This window comes from Strigops habroptila, chromosome 5, assembly GCF_004027225.2.
Source record: "Strigops habroptila isolate Jane chromosome 5, bStrHab1.2.pri, whole genome shotgun sequence".
Lineage (NCBI taxonomy): Eukaryota > Metazoa > Chordata > Aves > Psittaciformes > Psittacidae > Strigops > Strigops habroptila.
The window spans coordinates 2,486,965-2,504,442 of NC_044281.2; the positions used below are offsets into that span (position 1 = coordinate 2,486,965).

At 48.6% G+C, this 17,478-nt stretch overlaps 1 protein-coding gene across 3 annotated transcripts; it reads right to left on the bottom strand.

Annotated features, from left to right (window-relative positions):
* Positions 1-11: 11 nt before the first annotated feature.
* On the bottom strand, positions 12-17,397 carry ERLIN1 (ER lipid raft associated 1). Of its 3 annotated transcripts, XM_030488841.1 has the most exons (12): positions 17,301-17,397; positions 16,815-16,938; positions 15,948-16,029; positions 15,368-15,414; positions 9,369-9,430; positions 8,155-8,280; positions 6,938-7,011; positions 5,811-5,869; positions 4,688-4,779; positions 4,059-4,148; positions 3,692-3,771; positions 12-3,501 (listed from the first exon to the last, which is right to left on the bottom strand). In XM_030488841.1, the coding sequence occupies exons 2-12, from the start codon at positions 16,925-16,927 to the stop codon at positions 3,283-3,285; spliced, it is 1,044 nt and encodes a 347-aa protein (XP_030344701.1). In that variant the 5' UTR covers positions 16,928-16,938; positions 17,301-17,397; the 3' UTR covers positions 12-3,282. The 3 variants fall into 3 exon arrangements, with proteins under 3 accessions (XP_030344701.1, XP_030344702.1, XP_030344703.1); XM_030488842.1 differs by lacking the exons at positions 15,368-15,414; positions 16,815-16,938; positions 17,301-17,397 and having other exon boundaries at positions 15,948-16,683; XM_030488843.1 differs by lacking the exons at positions 9,369-9,430; positions 15,368-15,414; positions 15,948-16,029; positions 16,815-16,938; positions 17,301-17,397 and adding an exon at positions 8,493-8,719.
* Positions 17,398-17,478: the final 81 nt, after the last annotated feature.

The following is a 17,478-nucleotide window of genomic DNA, read 5'->3' on the forward strand; positions in this document are numbered from 1 at the left end:
GCCACCAAGGAAACTGTAACAAAATAGTTTTATTCTGCTTATCAAAAGAACTTAACACTGTGCATGTAAACTTGAACATATGTATCATGTTTTTAAGGTCCCTTCCAACCCAAGCCATTCTATGTTTCCTTAAAGAAGGTGTGGATCCAGTGGCAGACCCCTTTACTCACAGAACCACACAGGCCTTTTGAACAGAGAGAAAAATCAGCTCAACCCCACGTTTCTGGTGGCACCAGGAGTGCCCCTGGTATCCCTCAGAGCACAGGGATAGGAGATGGCTGCTGCACACCCAACCAGAGCAGGATGACAATTAGCCAGCGATAGCCACGAATGTACCTGAAAGGCAGCAAGGAGGGCGAGCGAGGCTCAGATCCAAAGGGAAGCAGCCCTTCCTGCACTGGCCTGAAAGGCTTTCCTGCTCCCTGCATGGGGATCTCACTCTGACCACTGCAGGACAACTGTGGGCTGCCGGGTTACTGCTTCTACTGGTACCCATGTGCCCCTCTCGTCACTTCCAGGCTGGCAGAACCTATCCCTGTCCACCAGCCTGATGCCCAGGGTGTGATGCACATGGAGACATGTCTATGTCTCCTCCAGGAGCGCTTCTGTTCTATAAAGCCTGCATTTGTCCCAAAATTCAGTCGAAGTGGCTGCTGTGGGGTGAGGAGAGGATGTGTTCCTGATGCAAGCCAGCAACACTGCGGAGGTGGACGGTCAAAGAGATGTGACTGCACTGGCCCCTTGAAGCCCTTCCCACAGGAGAAAAGGGACCTTGCAAGCCAAACAATACTTCCAGGAGACAGTTCAAACACCATGGCTACAAAATACACTGCCACCCCCTTTCTGTCCTGGCCCCTTCCCCTGGGGAGGGCACTGCAGGGTCTAATGAGGCTCATGCTGTGCCTGCCCGCTCCTCTCCTGCCATCAGTCAAGGGTTTCACCTCTGCCCTGCCATGCTGCCTTCCAGCATGACATGAAGATATCCTTCCTGCTCCTCTGCCCACCAGTATCCTTCAAAGGCTGCTCTTCACCAGGAGGAGCTTTTGGCAGGTGAAGGCATGAGCCCCACCATGCAAAAGCTCAGCTCAGTGCTCCCCAGGCTGGGATCTGCATGGCACATGGCTGTGCCACCAACCCCTGTGCACCAGGGAGACTGGAGACACCTCTCTTCCTGGCAAAAGCAGCATCCCCCCTCTCATCCTTGGAGCACACACATGCACAGCCTCCCAGGAAGCCAGGCTTGGTGCTCAGCACCTTAAGTTGGCTTCCTACTGGGGCAAGGACCTGGTCCCTGGCTCCTGACATGGCTGGGTTTGAAGAGCAACTGGTGTCCTGGAGCAGACCAGCAACTAGGCCTTAGGTTTGCAGACAGGAGGAAAGAAACATCACTGAAACTGCTGCAAAGTCCCACAGTCATATATTACTGTTACCCAAGCTGGCCTGCAGGAGAGGCAGGGTCAGTGTATCCCTGCTCTGCCCCAGAGATGCAGGAGAGGCAGCCAGGAAAGGAGCTGAGACAGCATAAGGCACCATATGTAACCAAACCTCCTTGAGGAGAGACACTGCCAACCTCCGAGTCAAGCCACACAGGATAGGAAAGCAGCACTGGAAAGCCTGAAGCCCACACAACTCACTTGGGGAAATCACTAGCAGAGGTGAAATTCAGGCTGCTTTGGGTTGAATGTTTCACCAAGGCAAAAGCTAGGCATGTTCTTCCCCTTGTCACAAGACTGCAGATGGTGCCAGGGGCAGATTCAACACCAGCACCAACCAGCCCATACAAGGGGGCACCAAGGGGACAGGAAAGCAGGATGAACATACAGCTATCCCAGGCTGAGGAGAAAAGGTAGCCTCTGCACAAGTGGTGGGTTCAGAGGCAGGCAATGCTGTAGTGCTACCAGCTGGGGAACAGCATTCCAGCTCAAGCTCTTGCCAGTTGGCTTCCCCAGCCACCGTCTTCTGGGATCATCGCAGAACACAATGAGAAACAGGTCCTAGAAACAAGCACATCCTCACAGGCAAAGGGAAGGACAAAGGAAAAGAGGAAAGCAGACTGTACCACCAGATTTACCCCCCAAGCATGTCTCTCTCTCTCACACTGCAGTGGCACACTGGGAGCAGCGGTTGAATATATTACAACAGACAGGAGGAGGTAAGATCGTGAGCCAGCACTGCTTGTGAGACAACAGCCCCAGCAAAGCCTGGCCAGTGATGAGAGGACCAGTGACGCACTCCCAACTGTTGCTGTTGAAAGACACACGAGGCAGGTCCCACTTCTTCTTGGAGCAGTGGATTTTGCACTGGGGAGCAATGATGCCTCACCTACTTTGCAGTTGAGGTGTCACACATCTGATCTGCTGCAGGGCAGGGTCCCTTCACTCTTCTCTTCCCCTTCACTTTGCCAGCGAGGCACAGCAGTGGAAATTCAGCCCCCTTTCCCTGGTGAAAAGACCTACAGGGAGGCTGGGGCCTAAGCAAAGATTTCTCAGCTCTGTTCCCAAACAGCTCTTTGGAGGTGCTCCATGCACTCTGAAATCTGGTTTAGGATGCAAGGTGAGACCCAGCCACCCAGCTGAAACATACTACAGTCAGTCACAGGCAGCAAGAGGCTGTTGCTTGGAGAGGGGAGTTACAGAAGCCTGTTAGGGACTGCTTGCTCCAAAGTTGTTATCTAATGCCACTGCCTACAGGAAAGAATATAATGGCTATGCATATCCTATTCAAACAACCTATTCCACACCAAACCATTCTTTGTCAGGCCAGGCTTTGGCCTGAGCAGCAACACGGAGAGCCAAGGAGAGCCCATTCCACTGGAGTCCTTGAGGAGAGTTAGAGAGCGCCGGAAGAAACCTGCCTCAGAGTCCACACAACACAGCTTCATTGGCAGGATGAAGGAAACCTCTTCACTTGGCCTCAGTGAGGAGCACTGCGGAATGCCCAGCGTGTGGCAACACAGCACTCAAAGCCACATCTCCTACCTCCAGAGTAATGCTCACTAAATAACTGCACCTACTGCAGGGAAGGCTTGCCTGGTGTCTTGTCTTTTAATATTCCAGTATAGGTATGTTAGTACAGGATTATCCCTCATTTGGAAGCACCAATTTAATAGGGGAAGAAATGGAAGAGGCAGAGCACTTGCAAATGTGTTGCTAGAAGAAAATCAACCCAACTGCCACCTATACACAAGATGTCCACGCTGCATCCGCCCCAGTAGCACAGGGCAACATCCCCATTCATAGCCAGGCTAGTTGTTGAGCTACACCAGGTATCCTTCTACCTCTGTCAGCCAGTGCTTTCCTTTGCTCTGAGGTGGTTTTCCCCAGAGGTCTCTGGGGCCTCCTGTGAAGGAAGATTGGTTTCTTGGGCAGTCCTCAGATTGGGTTGCTGGAAGGCACAGGAATCCAGAAACACGTTGGGGATGCGATCACCAAAATACAGCTTGCTGTTGGCAGCTATTGCTTCGTATTTCATTAGCTCCAGATACTCAGGGGTAAGTTTTAGCTACAAAAAGAGAAACCAGAGCTTGTAAGAGACAACCTTCTGGGCCCCACGTCATTAGATTTCTTCTGAGGCAGCTGCTTCCTGGGTTGTTAAACCAAGTGTTTCTTCAGTGCTGCCCACCTGAACTTAATCACCTGTGCAGAGGGAAAGAGTAAGCAAGTCCTCTCCTGACCAGCTTTCAAGTGCTCACCTTGTTGGAATCAGCCAGCTTCCAAGCAGCATAGAACTCTGCATCAGCTTTTGCCTTCTCTCTTGCTAGGAACGCAGCATCTAACACAGCAACAGACAGGAAAAGAATCATTAGCAAGTGAGTAGCCCCATCACAGAAGCACCTGAGCCTTCGTCCCATGGGGACAGCCACTTGGCTGGCCTTGTACTTGCACTGCCAGCTTCTTGGAGAGGTACCTGCAAGGGGGAGGAACGACCCCAGCGCATAACCTCGTGCTGTTGCACCCTTTACTGTTTTTGCAGGATGGTGATGTCTATGAGCCCAGCTCTGAGGTTCCTTTACTTGCCACCACCCTTTAGCTGGAAGATGACCCCAGTAGCACAGTTACCTTCAATCTCAGAAATCCGCTTTTCTGTTTCCTTCTCCATAATCTTCTGTTGATAGTGAATCTTGGCCACCTGAGCAGCCTTCTCTGCCTCTGCAATCACAACAGGCTCGGCTCAGACATTTGCTTCTCAGAGCTTGAGCATCAGCACCCTGACCACAGCACCTGGTCGCAGGATGTGCCACACCAGCAGTTTGCTCTCTGCTGCTTCCCTTTCTGCTCGGATCCTACAGTGCCAGTTTGTGCTCCAAGCAACACAGTTACAGGAAGAAAACACAGTGCTGATGTTTCTAGAGTTGCACTGGCTGACATCCCTTTTACAAGTGTGACACAGGGACATTTAGCTTCAAGCCCAAGCAGTTTTTCTGGCAGAGCTGTTACCTCTTGGCCTGCTCCAGCAGCAGCCCTGCTGCAGGATAGAGGTGTTTGCTGCTATGGGGAGGGAGGTAAGACACAGATACAGCAGCACAAACACTTGTATTTTCTAAATGACTGTTGGTGCAGCCTGGCTGGACCTCCTTCAGGGAGCTGTCAGCAATGGAAGACAATGTCCTACCCTGGCTTCCTGGGGGATGTAGGAACGGAAATTTAGTGTGGCCCCTGTCCACTAGTACTCCCAACTGGTGACATACCAATGAGTGCTTTCTTCCGGTCTGTCTCTGCCTCTTTCTCTACTACCTTCTGCTTCTGGGCTGCAATCAACAGCTTGGTCTTCTCAGCCTCCCTGCAGGGTGAGAAACAGGGAAACAGAGCTGGTGAGCAGCTCTGCAAAGCAGGGCATGAGAGGGGAACATGAAGTCAACTAGTTGCCAGCATCATGTCGTCACAGCCATGAGGACTAGTTCTGTCTTCAGCTATACCAGCCAGTGTGTAGCCAGAAGGACAAAGGAAGTGATTATTCCCCCCTCTCTATTTGGCACTGGTGAGGCCACAACTGGATGCTATATACAATCACAACTGGATGTTATATCCAGTTTGAGGCCCTCTGGATGAGAAGCAAGTCACCTGCAGGGCAATTGTAGATGTGGGATGGAGGCCAGGGCATATGAGGAGAGGCTGCAGGAACTGGGCTGGAGATGAGGAGGTGAAGTGGGATCCAACCACATCTCCCCTTGCCCAAAGGGGTTCCTGGAGGCACTAGGGCTGGACTCTGCTCAGAGGGGCACTGTTGGAGCCCCAGAGGCAGCAGCCAAGCTGCAGCACAGGAAACACCAGGCAGCCCCAAGGAAACAGCCCATCCCTGTGCAAGCCTGAGCAGCTGGGAATCTCCATCCCCAGGGATGTCCTGACTTGCCTGGACACAGGCCCCCAGTGAGCTGCTGCAGCTGAGGGACTGGTCCTGCTTTGGGAAAGGATTGGACGACAGATCTCCATGGGAATGTCTCAGAGTAAAATCTGGCAACAATTCTGTGAGTTTGCTGGAGGGGACCTTATGGACATCAAGACCTCTGTGCTCTGTTTATGAGTCTTCTACAGGTTCTCTATAGCACATCATACGTACATACAGGAAGAGGAACATAGCCCTGATATGGGGGGCTATGTTGTAGATGCTAACAACCACCTTTGTGAAGGGCTGAAAGGCTTCCAGGTGAAAGAGCTATGGAGATGGAGAAACAGAATGGGAAGGGCACCTAGCCAAGCACTCACTAACCCCAGCTCTCACCTTCTGAGCACCAGGTAAGAGCTTTCTAAGAGGATTATGCCTATGCTGAACCCTGAAAACCAATCCATACAATTTTATGTACAGCTACTCACATGAGCTCAAAATTTCTTCGGATGGCTTCTGGAATTTTGGGTTTTGTAACACGCACAGCCTATTGAAAACAGAAAAAGGGAGTGCATTTGAAATGAAACATTTTGATGGGAGGTGCATAACTAAAGAATGTCTTTGCAAAACCAGCTGTTGTGCTCTAGACATCTCCACATGGATCCAAAACCACACATAATGGTTCCTAATTCTCTTGTACAACACAGACAAGCACAGCCGCTCTCACAGAGTTCACATTTCCTGTCTTTGCACCGCTTATGGTAAACTTTTGCCTGAAATCTTGCTGCAACCAAGTGCAAGTTAACTTGGGTGTTTGGAAGAGCTGTGCCATCTCAACTTCTTTGTGATACACCATTGCCTGTGGTTCACCCTCATCAAACCAGAGCAAGCCTATGCACAACTGAGCCCCAAAGCAGAACGGTATCTGTTGTAGCATTACCTATACTATCAACAGGAGGTTTCCCCTCTCTGCATGCATGCAGCCAGCCTAGCTAAATGTGGCAACAAGAACAGCAAAACAGTCTCACATTCCTCCTCAGTGGCAACCTGGAGATTTCCATCTCAGCATTTGCATACCTAGGGTACATTTTTCTCAGTTGGTTGCCCTGAACTTCAAGATGCCAAAAAGCCAGTATGCCCCATAGCCTGCCTAAGATTAAACATGATTTTCTAACACTAAGTGTAAGCGGAAAATCACTTTGGATATAACACCTTTCCCCATCTCTGGCATAAGTGCAGAAAAGATGGAAGACCCCTTTGTTTTCCAATGACCTGTAGGAACTGTGCTGGCACACTAGAGCACCCAGATCTGCAGGAGTGTCAAACATAGCTTAAAAGAAAGACATTTTCTGTCTCTTTGCAAATTAAATCCAATACCTGCAGGTCTGTGGCCTAAAAGGTCCTTTTCTCAATCCTGCAGGTCTTCCCTTAATGTAAACCCAATGTTTAGAATTGGTAACTGTCATTTGGACAGTCTTCAACTGATAAACCTCAACTCAAGGTTCAACAGTTTCAGGTTATGTGGACAATGGAAGCAAGAAACCTCATCAATCTAGTGAAAGATGAGCAAATTAGAGGTGGAAATAGAACAGTCATTGTTAGGGAATGAACCTACCTGGATAGTGAGACCCGGTGCCATGACATTGAGATCCTTCTGCAGGGCCAACTTCAGATTCTCATCTATCTGATCTGTGTTTGGAGGAAAAGAGAGACCACTTAGCTTACAATCTTTTCTCCTATAGCTTGTGTGGCAGACAGTCAGCTGGCCCTGAAGAGCAGGAATCTCTATGGTGTAAGCTTTTTAAGATCACTGAGTACATTGTTTCCCTTCCTATATCCCCTGGAAAATGTTCCCAAAAGAAAAGCCACACTCTAGAAAGGTTCAGCTGTTGATGAACTCATGGTATCGGAGCTAAGAGCAAATGGTTTTTAGTGTCTCAGCAAGAAAAAGCACCCAGAGCCTGTGGAAGAAGTTAATCCCTTCCTAGCCAGAGCCACACCAACCCTGCTGCCAGTGGCCAACTCTGCCTCAAGTGTCTGGTGAACCTGCAGGATCCAGTACCTGCTACTAAAGAAAAAAGGCATTTTGTTACTTCCAAGCTCCAGGAAGATTTTTCTGCAGAAATGGTCAGTTATGGAATGATTAAGCTGCGTGTAATAACAGGAAACTCCTCTCTGACCACAGCTATTTGTTGAGTCTGAGTGGAGATTTCAAAGATTTAGTCCCTTAATATTAATTAATCTCTGCTAACTTTTTATCTTCCATAAACCCATTTTCCCCTGCTCTGGCACTCAAGAAGGAACATAATACTGTTCCATCTTTGAGGGCACAGGTAGGTACCAAGAAGCAGAACACCAAATTTGCTCATTCCTGAACCACTGCTACCCCTTGTGAAAAAAATATAGCATTGCAGCGAACTAAGGTCATGTCCCTTCTGGGTCTCACTTGCTAAAAACAGCCATAAAGAAGCTTTTAAAGTAAAACCAAATCAACCCAGAAACAGAACAGGGGCCTAAAAGTAGAAGTAGACATGACAAAACCATCATCATAGTGAAGGCAAATGGCATGACTGCACACACAAGAGCAGGGGGGCTACTTTGTGCATCCAGAATTCAGGCCTAAGTGGAAAAGGACTGAAATCAAACTCCCCTGCGCAGATGTGAAAAGACAAAGAAATCTGAGTCATTGAAGAGTAAAGCTACAAAGGAAGCAGCACATGGATATACAGCACAGTGGCTGTTTGCTCACAGGAGCCTGCTCTAACATATTCCACAGCAGACCAGGGAGATCGCACAGCTCTTGATGGGTACATCCAGTTGCCATCCACTTACCAAACAGCTGAATGTATACTTCCTGCAGAGTATGGGCACTGCAGAACTGATTCAGCTCATGATGAATTTTATTGAAGATCAAGGTCTTATCGTAGTCTGCAGTGTAGTTTCTCACAATATCATACACTGAGGAAGTAAGAGAATTATCACAGGTCACCACCAACGTGTATCACTTTCTGCAACGCCACCACTGCAAACAGCTCAGAACATTAGGAAAGTAGTGCAGCACTGGGACAGGTTTGGGGGGAGTTTTCAGGACTTGGCTGCACAAAGCCAAGTCCTGGGCTGCCCTGCCCAGCTGTTAGTGAGAAGCCTGGGAGGGAGGTCAGAGGAGATACCTGCAGAGGTCCCCTCCACCAGTGCTGCTGGGATCATACGACTTCAAAGAGCAGAGTAATCACAGCATGATATACTGCATGGTCCTGGTTTATGATCTGCATTAGTGAAACAATAAAGCCTATCCAGGACCTGCATGCATAGGAACAGATACTACTGAGTGAAAACAAGTATCATTCACACAATTATAGAACCATAGAATCCCAGACTGCTTTGGGTTGAAGGGACCTTAAAGCTCATCCAGTTCCAACCCCCTGCCACGGGCAGGGACACCTTCCACTAGAGCAGGTTGCTCCAAGCCCCTGTGTCCAACCTGGCCTTGAACACTGCCAGGGATGGGGCAGCCACAGCTTCTCTGGGCACCCTGTGCCAGCACCTCAGTACCCTCACAGGGAAGAACTTCTGCCTAAGATCTAACATGAATTATTATAACATGAATTATAACATGAGTTCACCCCTTGATGCCTCAGTAGTGTTAGCATTTTGCATTAAACTATGCTGCTGGGTCTGTGGTTCGGCAGCTGGTGAAGTAAGAAGGCAAGAGGCTCTTAGGTGGGCTCTGCCTTTGTGATCTCCCAGGAGCTGAGCTAGCAAGCACATGGGGAATTTATCCCTTGTCTTTAGTCTCCCCTTCAGTAGCAAGAAATAGGATTGCATGAGCACCCATCACATTTCTAACTATACAGGGGAGGAGCAAGCCTAGAATTTACCTTCAACTTTGCACACCTGGGGCTTGCAGACACATGCATGAAACTAAACGCTATGGTTCTTGGAACCAGAAGGATAGCAAGACAGAAGTCTTGCAAACCAAGACAGAACTGCTAGGGGATAGGTGAAGACAGTCGCAGTGCTGCTTGTTGAAACAGGACGGGAAATACCTGCGTATGGTGCCAATTTATTCACAACTTCTATTCGGTCAATGTAAATCATAACACCACCACTGCAAGTAAGAAAGAGAATTCATTCATTATTACTGCAACTGTTAACAGTGGTCCATATTTAAAGCAGATTTAAATCCCTCTTTTACTAAGTTCTACTAAACCTTCCCAGGACAATTCTGACTTTGGAGCACTTTGCAATTAGATGGCAGCAAATCCCAGCTTTGTCCAGGCCGGTCCCTCTCTCCCCATAAATCACAAGCATGCTGCAGCAAGTCTGCAAAGCACTTTGGCTTCACTTTGTTAACTCCAGTGAAAGGAAAATGTTTTCGAAGAGGACTGTAGCTGCAGCTCTCAGAAAGGGGGAACCCAACACAATGAAGGGAAGGCAACAAGGCCAGCAGATAACACCTGCAAGCAGCCCAGCAGACAAGATGCAGACAGAGCTCTTCTAGACAGCAAATACATTTGAAAGAGAAAAGCCCTTAGTTCAAGTTCATGCATTTACTAACTCCACCAGCAACTTGACAAGGCCCCTTCTAGAAAGGAAGAAACAAAGCATGTAGCAGACTTTAATTCATGTTCCCTGCTTCAATGTCACGTTGTGAATGGCTCTCCAGGAACACTCCCACCATGCACGTGTGCTCAGGCACGTGCCCTGCCAAGAAGCTCCAGACACCTCATTGGAAGGAGCCTGCAGGCACAATCCTCTCTCCAAGGGATCATGGCCACCTCAGCACAAGTGGATTTCTTTTAGTGTAGTGTGTAGCAGCCACTGAGCCAGAGGAATACATAAGGAAAGGTGGGAAAGCAACAGACACCTCCATAGATCTTATAGAGGACCATGGGAACAGCTAAGGGTGTTTGGGGAGAAAGCAAGCTTTGTCTACTTCAGCTACTTCTGAGGTACACTTAGGGACATGGTCTAGTGGTGGGCTTGGCAATGTTGGGGTAATGGTTGGACTCGGTGACCATAAAAATCTTTTCCAACCTAAGGAGTCTACCAGCAGAGAAAAATGGGAATGAGGCAGGGCTTGATCCCAGCTTCTGCTCTCACTGATGTGGCTTTCAGGTCATGTCCACCCCTGGGTACCTGTGACACTGGAGAAAAGCACAAACTCTACAGTGAATTAAAACCCCTTAACTTTCAAACAGTTCCTATGTCTCTCAGAGCATGTTTTTAAAGCACGATACTCTTGCAATTCCATCCTTGGGGCAAAGACAAGTCACAAATGAGAAGCTTTAGCAGAAACTGTTCAGCAAGAGCTCATCCCCAGAAGTGGACCTCCCACATTTCCAAACTTGAAATCCCTGTGGTGTTTTAACTCAAGTGTATCCCCCATGAAACACTCAAGTTTCTTATTCTGCAGATCTTATGTCTCTGACAGTTGAAAGCCAAGTGCAGAAAAATCACCTGAACTTGCCCCTGTCCATGTTCATTCAGAGAAGGTCCCCTACGCACAGCCTGTGTTTGCTCTGCAAACCTGGTTGCTCCATGTCATGCTATGAGCTAAAAACACTGGTGATGGACTGAACTTCTCTGCTGGAAGGGACAAGTCAACAAAAATAAGATACTTGCGGCTAAAGAGAGGCTTATTTCCCAGTGAAATACTACTATTAAGAGCATGAATCTCTTTTTCACTCAAGATTTCTCTTTGGGCCATGGTCATTCTTGCAGGCTCTATCTTAAGAACTGTTTCTACTAAATAAGACAGGCCTATGGATCCTTTACAGGTATGTCAGCCTGCACCAGCAGTTATAAGGGTATGGGATGTGTGTTTTTCTCCATCTCAGCTGTTCTGCACTCTAACTGTGCCACCACATCCAACAAAATGACTATTTATCATTGCAGGTGATGTCCAACAGCATTCCTCAGCATCTTCTGAACATGCTCTCATCTTCCTGATTTGTTCCAGCCACCTTATAATACCTCCAGCACAGGGAAACCCAGCTACCATCTAAGGGTAACTTCCAGATATCTTGGTGAGGAACCAAAGCAGAACATGTGGGCTTCTTTCACCAGAATCATGTCCACTCCACATCTTTATGTTGGGATCCTTTTGGGATTCCAATTTTACGGGGATGTTAGAAGGAAAAAGAGCACGTGAGACAACCTGCCTCCTACACAGCCCCTCATCACCTCACATGCAAGAAAGGCTGGTACCTCAGACCAGAGAGGACTGCAAGCTGCCTGTCTGACCCAACCAACACCACCTACAGCAAACCTGCCCAGGATCTCAACCAGCATGGGTCACCAAGGCAGGGCAGAAGTGAATTCTATCAGTCCTTTGAGGAAACAGGTACCACTCAGAGCCAAAATCTGCTGGCCATGTTCTTCCCCACTGAGGGCTTAAGGTTAAATGAAGCCCACGAAGCACTTCCACTGTGTTTTCCATCCCTCTACCCATTTCACATCATGCAGTGGGGACAGCCCTCTCGACCCTGCTACTGTAAACCCAGGAGCCAAACCAAACTCTAACACTCTGATCTTAAAGTGAGCACCCCAGACAAGTCCTCATCTCAAACAGCCTCGTCCAGAAGATGTTGGTAAACTCCTGGGTGCAGGAAACACTTTCCTGGGCAGTTTTTGGACATTTCAGGACAGTTGCTCTGGCAGAGCATCTTGCACTGATCTGGGGCAATTCACACACCCTGTTGAGCTGGAACTGTACAAATCCTCTCCTCATCCACAGCTGGTTTACTTGCCCTTTAGCACCTGTGGCTTAAACACTGGCTCAGACTCAACAGGCCACTACCATCCCCAAAACATCTTTCTTTGCCTAAGCCTGCCTCTTGCTAGATGCAAGACAGGGTGACTCCCACAGGGAGATTTCCAGTGCTTCCAACTCTCCACTGCAGTTTCTGCAGCCTTTCTAACACCAGCATTTGCAGCCTCTGTAAAGACTACTCACAGCTCCCAAGGTCCTCACTGCAGAGCTGCTCATAAGGCTCGTCAGGCAGAGCAGCCTCTTTGTTTCAGGGAAGAGGGAAACAAGAAGAAATCCATAGGAAGTCTGAAAGGAGGATCAACACATAGACTATGTGCACCTGGGGGAAGTTCAAGCATAATTCGGCAGCAATACTGCCTGACTTTAAATGACAAGGTGAAACTGTACAGGGAACTAACATTAGAAAGCAGGCCTTGGATTTAGGATTTTAGCTCAGGCCAGGCCAGGAAAAGACAAGGGAAGAACTGAAGGACAGTGCCATAAAAAAAATAGGCAAAGGTTCAATGCTTATTGCTAGAGCTGACCACAGGCAAGACCAGACCATGTAAGGCAATCAGAGCATGTAAAAACTGGGCTTAAAGGTCAGATCTGGTCTGTCTAAACACACAGGGATTAATGCAATACATTCACCTGCAATATTCGTGCCACATTTTTCCATATGACTGGTTACCAAACAGGGATCTGTCCCAGAACAGCATTCCCTCAGTGCTCCATCTGCATTCCTGCCAACGCTCTGCACCACGAGCACAAGAGGACTCGCACGCCTTCGCCATAAACTTCTAATGCTAGAGCAATGTCACTGCTTAGTGTCCTGGCTACTTACTGTTTCTTGGCATTGCAAAACCTGCTCAATGTTTACCATGATTCTTTCCAGTGAAGTTTATAAGAAAAATGCCACTTGCCCTATTCTCTTCTGCAATAGCTGCACGACACCATTTCCAAGCAATTTATTGTATTCCACAAATAATACACCTATGAGTATATTCATTCCTGACTAATTCTTTGAGTCAGTCCTTCAGAATGCCTCCCTTTTCTAAAACTAGTTCTAAAACTAGGTTTTCCATCAGTTTTTGGAGATGAGCAGACCTGCCATGAGGAAACTGCTGAGCTTTCCAAGGAACTGTGCACACATTTTCTTGCTGGGAAAAGGCAGAAACCTCAGGCACCAGAGGCAATTCACAGCTTAGAGCAGAGGCATATTCTATCTGCTGAAATGGAATGGGTTTTGTCTCTGGGGTAACACTGGTTTATGAGAAACAGTCATTTTTGCCAAAGTATTTTAAAATCTCTATTTAATGAATTCCCTTAATGCTGTCAAGTATAAATAGGAACAGGTAAGGCAGAAACCAGGGACAGGACACCCACAGAGCCATTCAGAAACTTCTTAATGCAGATGAGAACACAGGAAAATGAATATGGTGAAACAGAACCCCAGCCTTTAAAATGCGACGGCTTAAAAGACAATTATAGAAATTTAATCTGTTTAGGATCTATTCTTGTAATGAACTTTGAACCAGGATAGTGAAAATCCAGATTTGATCCATTTGTTACTTATAAGCTAACGTTTTATTATGGAAACGTGGCTTCAAAGCTTCTTTGGCATCAAGCAGTTGCAGACTTTGATTCCAAACACAGCAAGTTTAAAGGCTTCTACAGTAACACCTCAGAAATGGACAGGTCTACTGAGACCTTTGGTCTGAAGTGTATTCAATGATTAACTCAGAACTGCTTTACCAGCTGGGTGGTGTTTTAAAGCATGTTTAATACCTGCAACTTCACACCCACCTGTATTGCACAACTGAAAACCACAGTGCTGAAATGGAACAGGATCTTAATGAACTAACTATACAGAATTAAACAGAACATTTAGCTCTTCAGTCACAGCACACAGAATGGTGGAGGCTGGCAGGGACCTCTGGAGGTCATCTTGTCCAGCATCCCTGCACAAAAAGGGTCGAAGCAGAACAGTTTCATGTGGGCTGTCTTAGCACATCTACTGTGGCTAAGCTTCAGGGGAAAGCTTTGCTTGGTCTGCCTGCAGGACAGCAGGACACCATCCCAGAGGATGTGATGCTGTTTTATAGCATCCCACAGGTGAAGTATTAGTCCTATTTATGCTACTTATGAGCTAAAAGTTGCCACTACACACATTGCTAAAACTCTGATGGCTTTTTAACTGTGCTGTTTAAAAGATACAGATACAGAACATAAGGAGTCTTACTCCTCCTTTCTGCAATTACTTTTTGCTTGACCTAAAGACTCTTTACCTGACCACGAAGGCCTGGCTGCAGCATTGAACACCAACATTATTTACAGATACTCCTGAAAGAGGTTTGAGATCTAAAACTAAACCCAGCTATGGCCCATGAGGACTTTATGTTAATATTTAAGCCCAAGTGATGGCTGATGCTATAGGAGTAATTTCAAGCACTCATTTCAATAAGGGCTAAACCAGATGAAAATCAGCTCTGCTTTACTGATGTTGCCACTAACATTCAACTTTTCATTTCAGCATGGTCATCGTGTGCCAGCATTCAAGTCCTACTGAATGGAGTCGTTTTTCCTTTAAACAGAAATATTGTTGAGTACCCTAAAGCGAAAACTAAGGAGAATCATCAGTTTTGGTTTTATCCCGTCATCACCTTAACTTTTGAATGAACCAACACAACAGTCTGTGCTGACAAAAGGAACAGCTTAATTCAGAAGCAGGCAGGTACCACCTATGCATGGGATTCTTCTTTATTCTTTCTCACTCTCTCTTTACATCAGGTGAAATGTCAATTCCAAAAATGCACAAATGATTCCAGGAGACTCCTTTTTTTCAGCTTTTTTTCTTTTGAAATGAGCCATCTCCCATCAAGGAGATGCCCATTCACCACTGACTTTTGCCCATGCTGGGGTCAGCACTTGTATTTAAGCACAAGATTCAGACTAGAAAAACTGCAAAGCAAAGGGCAGACCAAAGCACAGGCACCAGGCTGTCAGAGCAATCAATGGAAGAAACCAAGACAAATCAAGAGACTGTCACTATAAATGCAAATACCCTCTGCATATCAATTCTAGCAAAAGCAAGAGCACTCCTTCCCATCCTCCTGCTCTTATTTCCACATGTGATGCGTGTCTGGTGTGTGTGTGATATTTGGAACTAATCTCAGGGTACGTGCCTGTACTTTTCAGCCTCTGTGTCACTGCACTGTAAGTGACTAGCTGCAAACTACATGATAGAGTGCATCTGCTCATCACCAGAAGAAATACAGAAGAAAAGCATACCTTGTCCCACAAGGCACATTTTTCACTTCATCAGTCTGCAACGTGGTCTGAAATTAAAAGACAACCACTGCTCATCAAACCACTCCATTCTGCAGGAAAATCACACTGTGCCCAGACTCCCACAGCTATTACATGGGAACGTAAAGCCCAAAATGCTCTGCCTCCCTCCTGGCTCTTGAAGGTGTGGGCACAAGACAGACTTCTTTCCAACTGCCTTTTGGGAAACAGAGAGGCAGCTGTGCTCATTTCCCTCCTCTTGGCTCCTGTGGCACGAAGGCCTGCAGCTCTCCCAAGAAGCAATTAGGGCCACAAACAGCCTGTCCTCCCAGAGCAAGACATCTCCTGTCCCAAGCAACACACATGCAGTTGGTGGAGATCCCATCAAAAGGACAAGTCCCAGCACACAGCTGGGTCTGGCACCTCAGGCAGAGGGAACCAAGGGCTTCCTAGGAGCTGCTACTCCAACTACCACGTTACCAAGCCCCTCTGCAAACACCAGCTGCCAAGTCACCCCCATCCAGCATTATCTCTATCAGCGTCCTCTCCCACTCGCCCTCTTCCAACGTGAAAAGACACAAACCTGTACAGATTTGAAGGTGGTAATGAACGGGAGCATGATGTGGTAGCCTGGGCCACTCGGACTAGTTAGCAACGCGCCACCCCTAGAGAAAGGAAAACAAGGAAAAGGCTCAAGCAACTGGAAAACAGCAAGTGCTGGCTTTGAGAGTGAGCACATTCCAACTGCCAGGAGTCACAGCTGTAGTAGTGCAAAATGACATCACTCACCTGCACCACATCTGCCACCAGTTCTCCTACAAAAGGGCTGACTGCATGTGATACTTGCCTGCTGCAACTCAGCCATCATTTGCTTCAGGCTTGTGAGCAATTAACTTTCAGAGAAGGCAGATATTGCTGAATTCTTCCATAACTGCAACATTGCAGAAAGCTTCAAGAACACAGCTTTTTTCCTCTCTAAATAGTTCACCAGTAACCATGGAAAAATCCAGCAGTTGATGCAGTGCTGCCAGTTTCAATCTCCCCAGTGCATTCGGCACAGTCCCTTACCCAAAGCACAACACAGAGGTGACAGCCCTTCATGCAAGAGGGAGATCAACAGATGTGAAAAGTTTGGATGGACTAAAAGCTTTGGTCCTCTAATTGTTAAAATCCAAACTGTGACCCAGAAAAGGGGAGGAAGAAGAAGGACAAGGAGAATTCAGAAAGCCCAAAACTCATAACAGCTTTGTACAGAACCACGCCACCTGGGCCCATGTTGTACGAGAGCAGGAACACCACAGTCTGCCTACCTCGGGGCAAAACCTGGAGGGAAACACAGGGGAGAGCAGCACCTCCCGAGGGGATCTCGGGCCAGGGATGAGCCCCAGTCGAGAAGGAGAAACTTATGGCAGGCTACAGAAGCTGCCGAGGCGCTGGCAGGCGGCAGTACCTGTAATACACGGCCAGGTGCCCCTCCTCAACCTTGTGGATCGAGGAGTACAGGAAGAAGACGAGGAGTCCCGTGGCAGCTGCAACTACGGCTCCAGCCTGGGCCATGGTCATCCTCACATCACCTGCGGGACACAAGCCGTTACCACTCGGTTGCCTGGACGGTGGGGCTCCGGTTATCCGCCGCCTAGCACGGAGATCTCCTCTCCCTCCTCCCTGTCGGGATCTCTGCCCCGCTCCCGAGCACTAACGCTTCGGCGCTCCGGCACCAAAGACACGGGGGGTGCCCGCTCCGCTCCTCGAGGCCGCGTTATCCCCTCACGCCAACGGCTGACGAGACCCCCCGGCACCGCGGGAAGGGCGCGCACACCGGGGCTGCCCCCCGCCCCCCCCAGGCCTCAGTTCGGTGCCGGACGCCATTACCCGGTACCGGGGAGGGGGGGGGTCCTGAGGTGAGGCCCCGCCCCTCCCGCCGCGCGCCCCGTACCTGGCAGCGCGAGCCCACGTGCGGCCGCGAGACCCCGCTCCCGCCCCTCCCACCGCGCGGGGCAGGCTGGGGGCGTGGAGCGGCCCGCGCGGCGCCGCCCGATGGCGTCACGGCGACGCGCCCGCGGCCACCGCCTCGTTGCGAGGCAACGGCGTGAAACGGGCCCAGCGGCCCAAGC

Bases quoted from the DNA above. Each gene is read 5' to 3' on its own strand.
- ERLIN1 (XM_030488841.1), bottom strand. From the start codon at position 16,927: ATGACCATGGCCCAGGCTGGAGCCGTAGTTGCAGCTGCCACGGGACTC. The intron at 15,415-15,947 runs GTTTGTGTCTTT...TTTTAATTTCAG, and splicing joins CCACCTTCAAATCTGTACAG to ACCACGTTGCAGACTGATGA. The intron at 3,502-3,691 runs GTGAGCACTTGA...CTCTTTTTGTAG, and splicing joins AGCTGGCTGATTCCAACAAG to CTAAAACTTACCCCTGAGTA.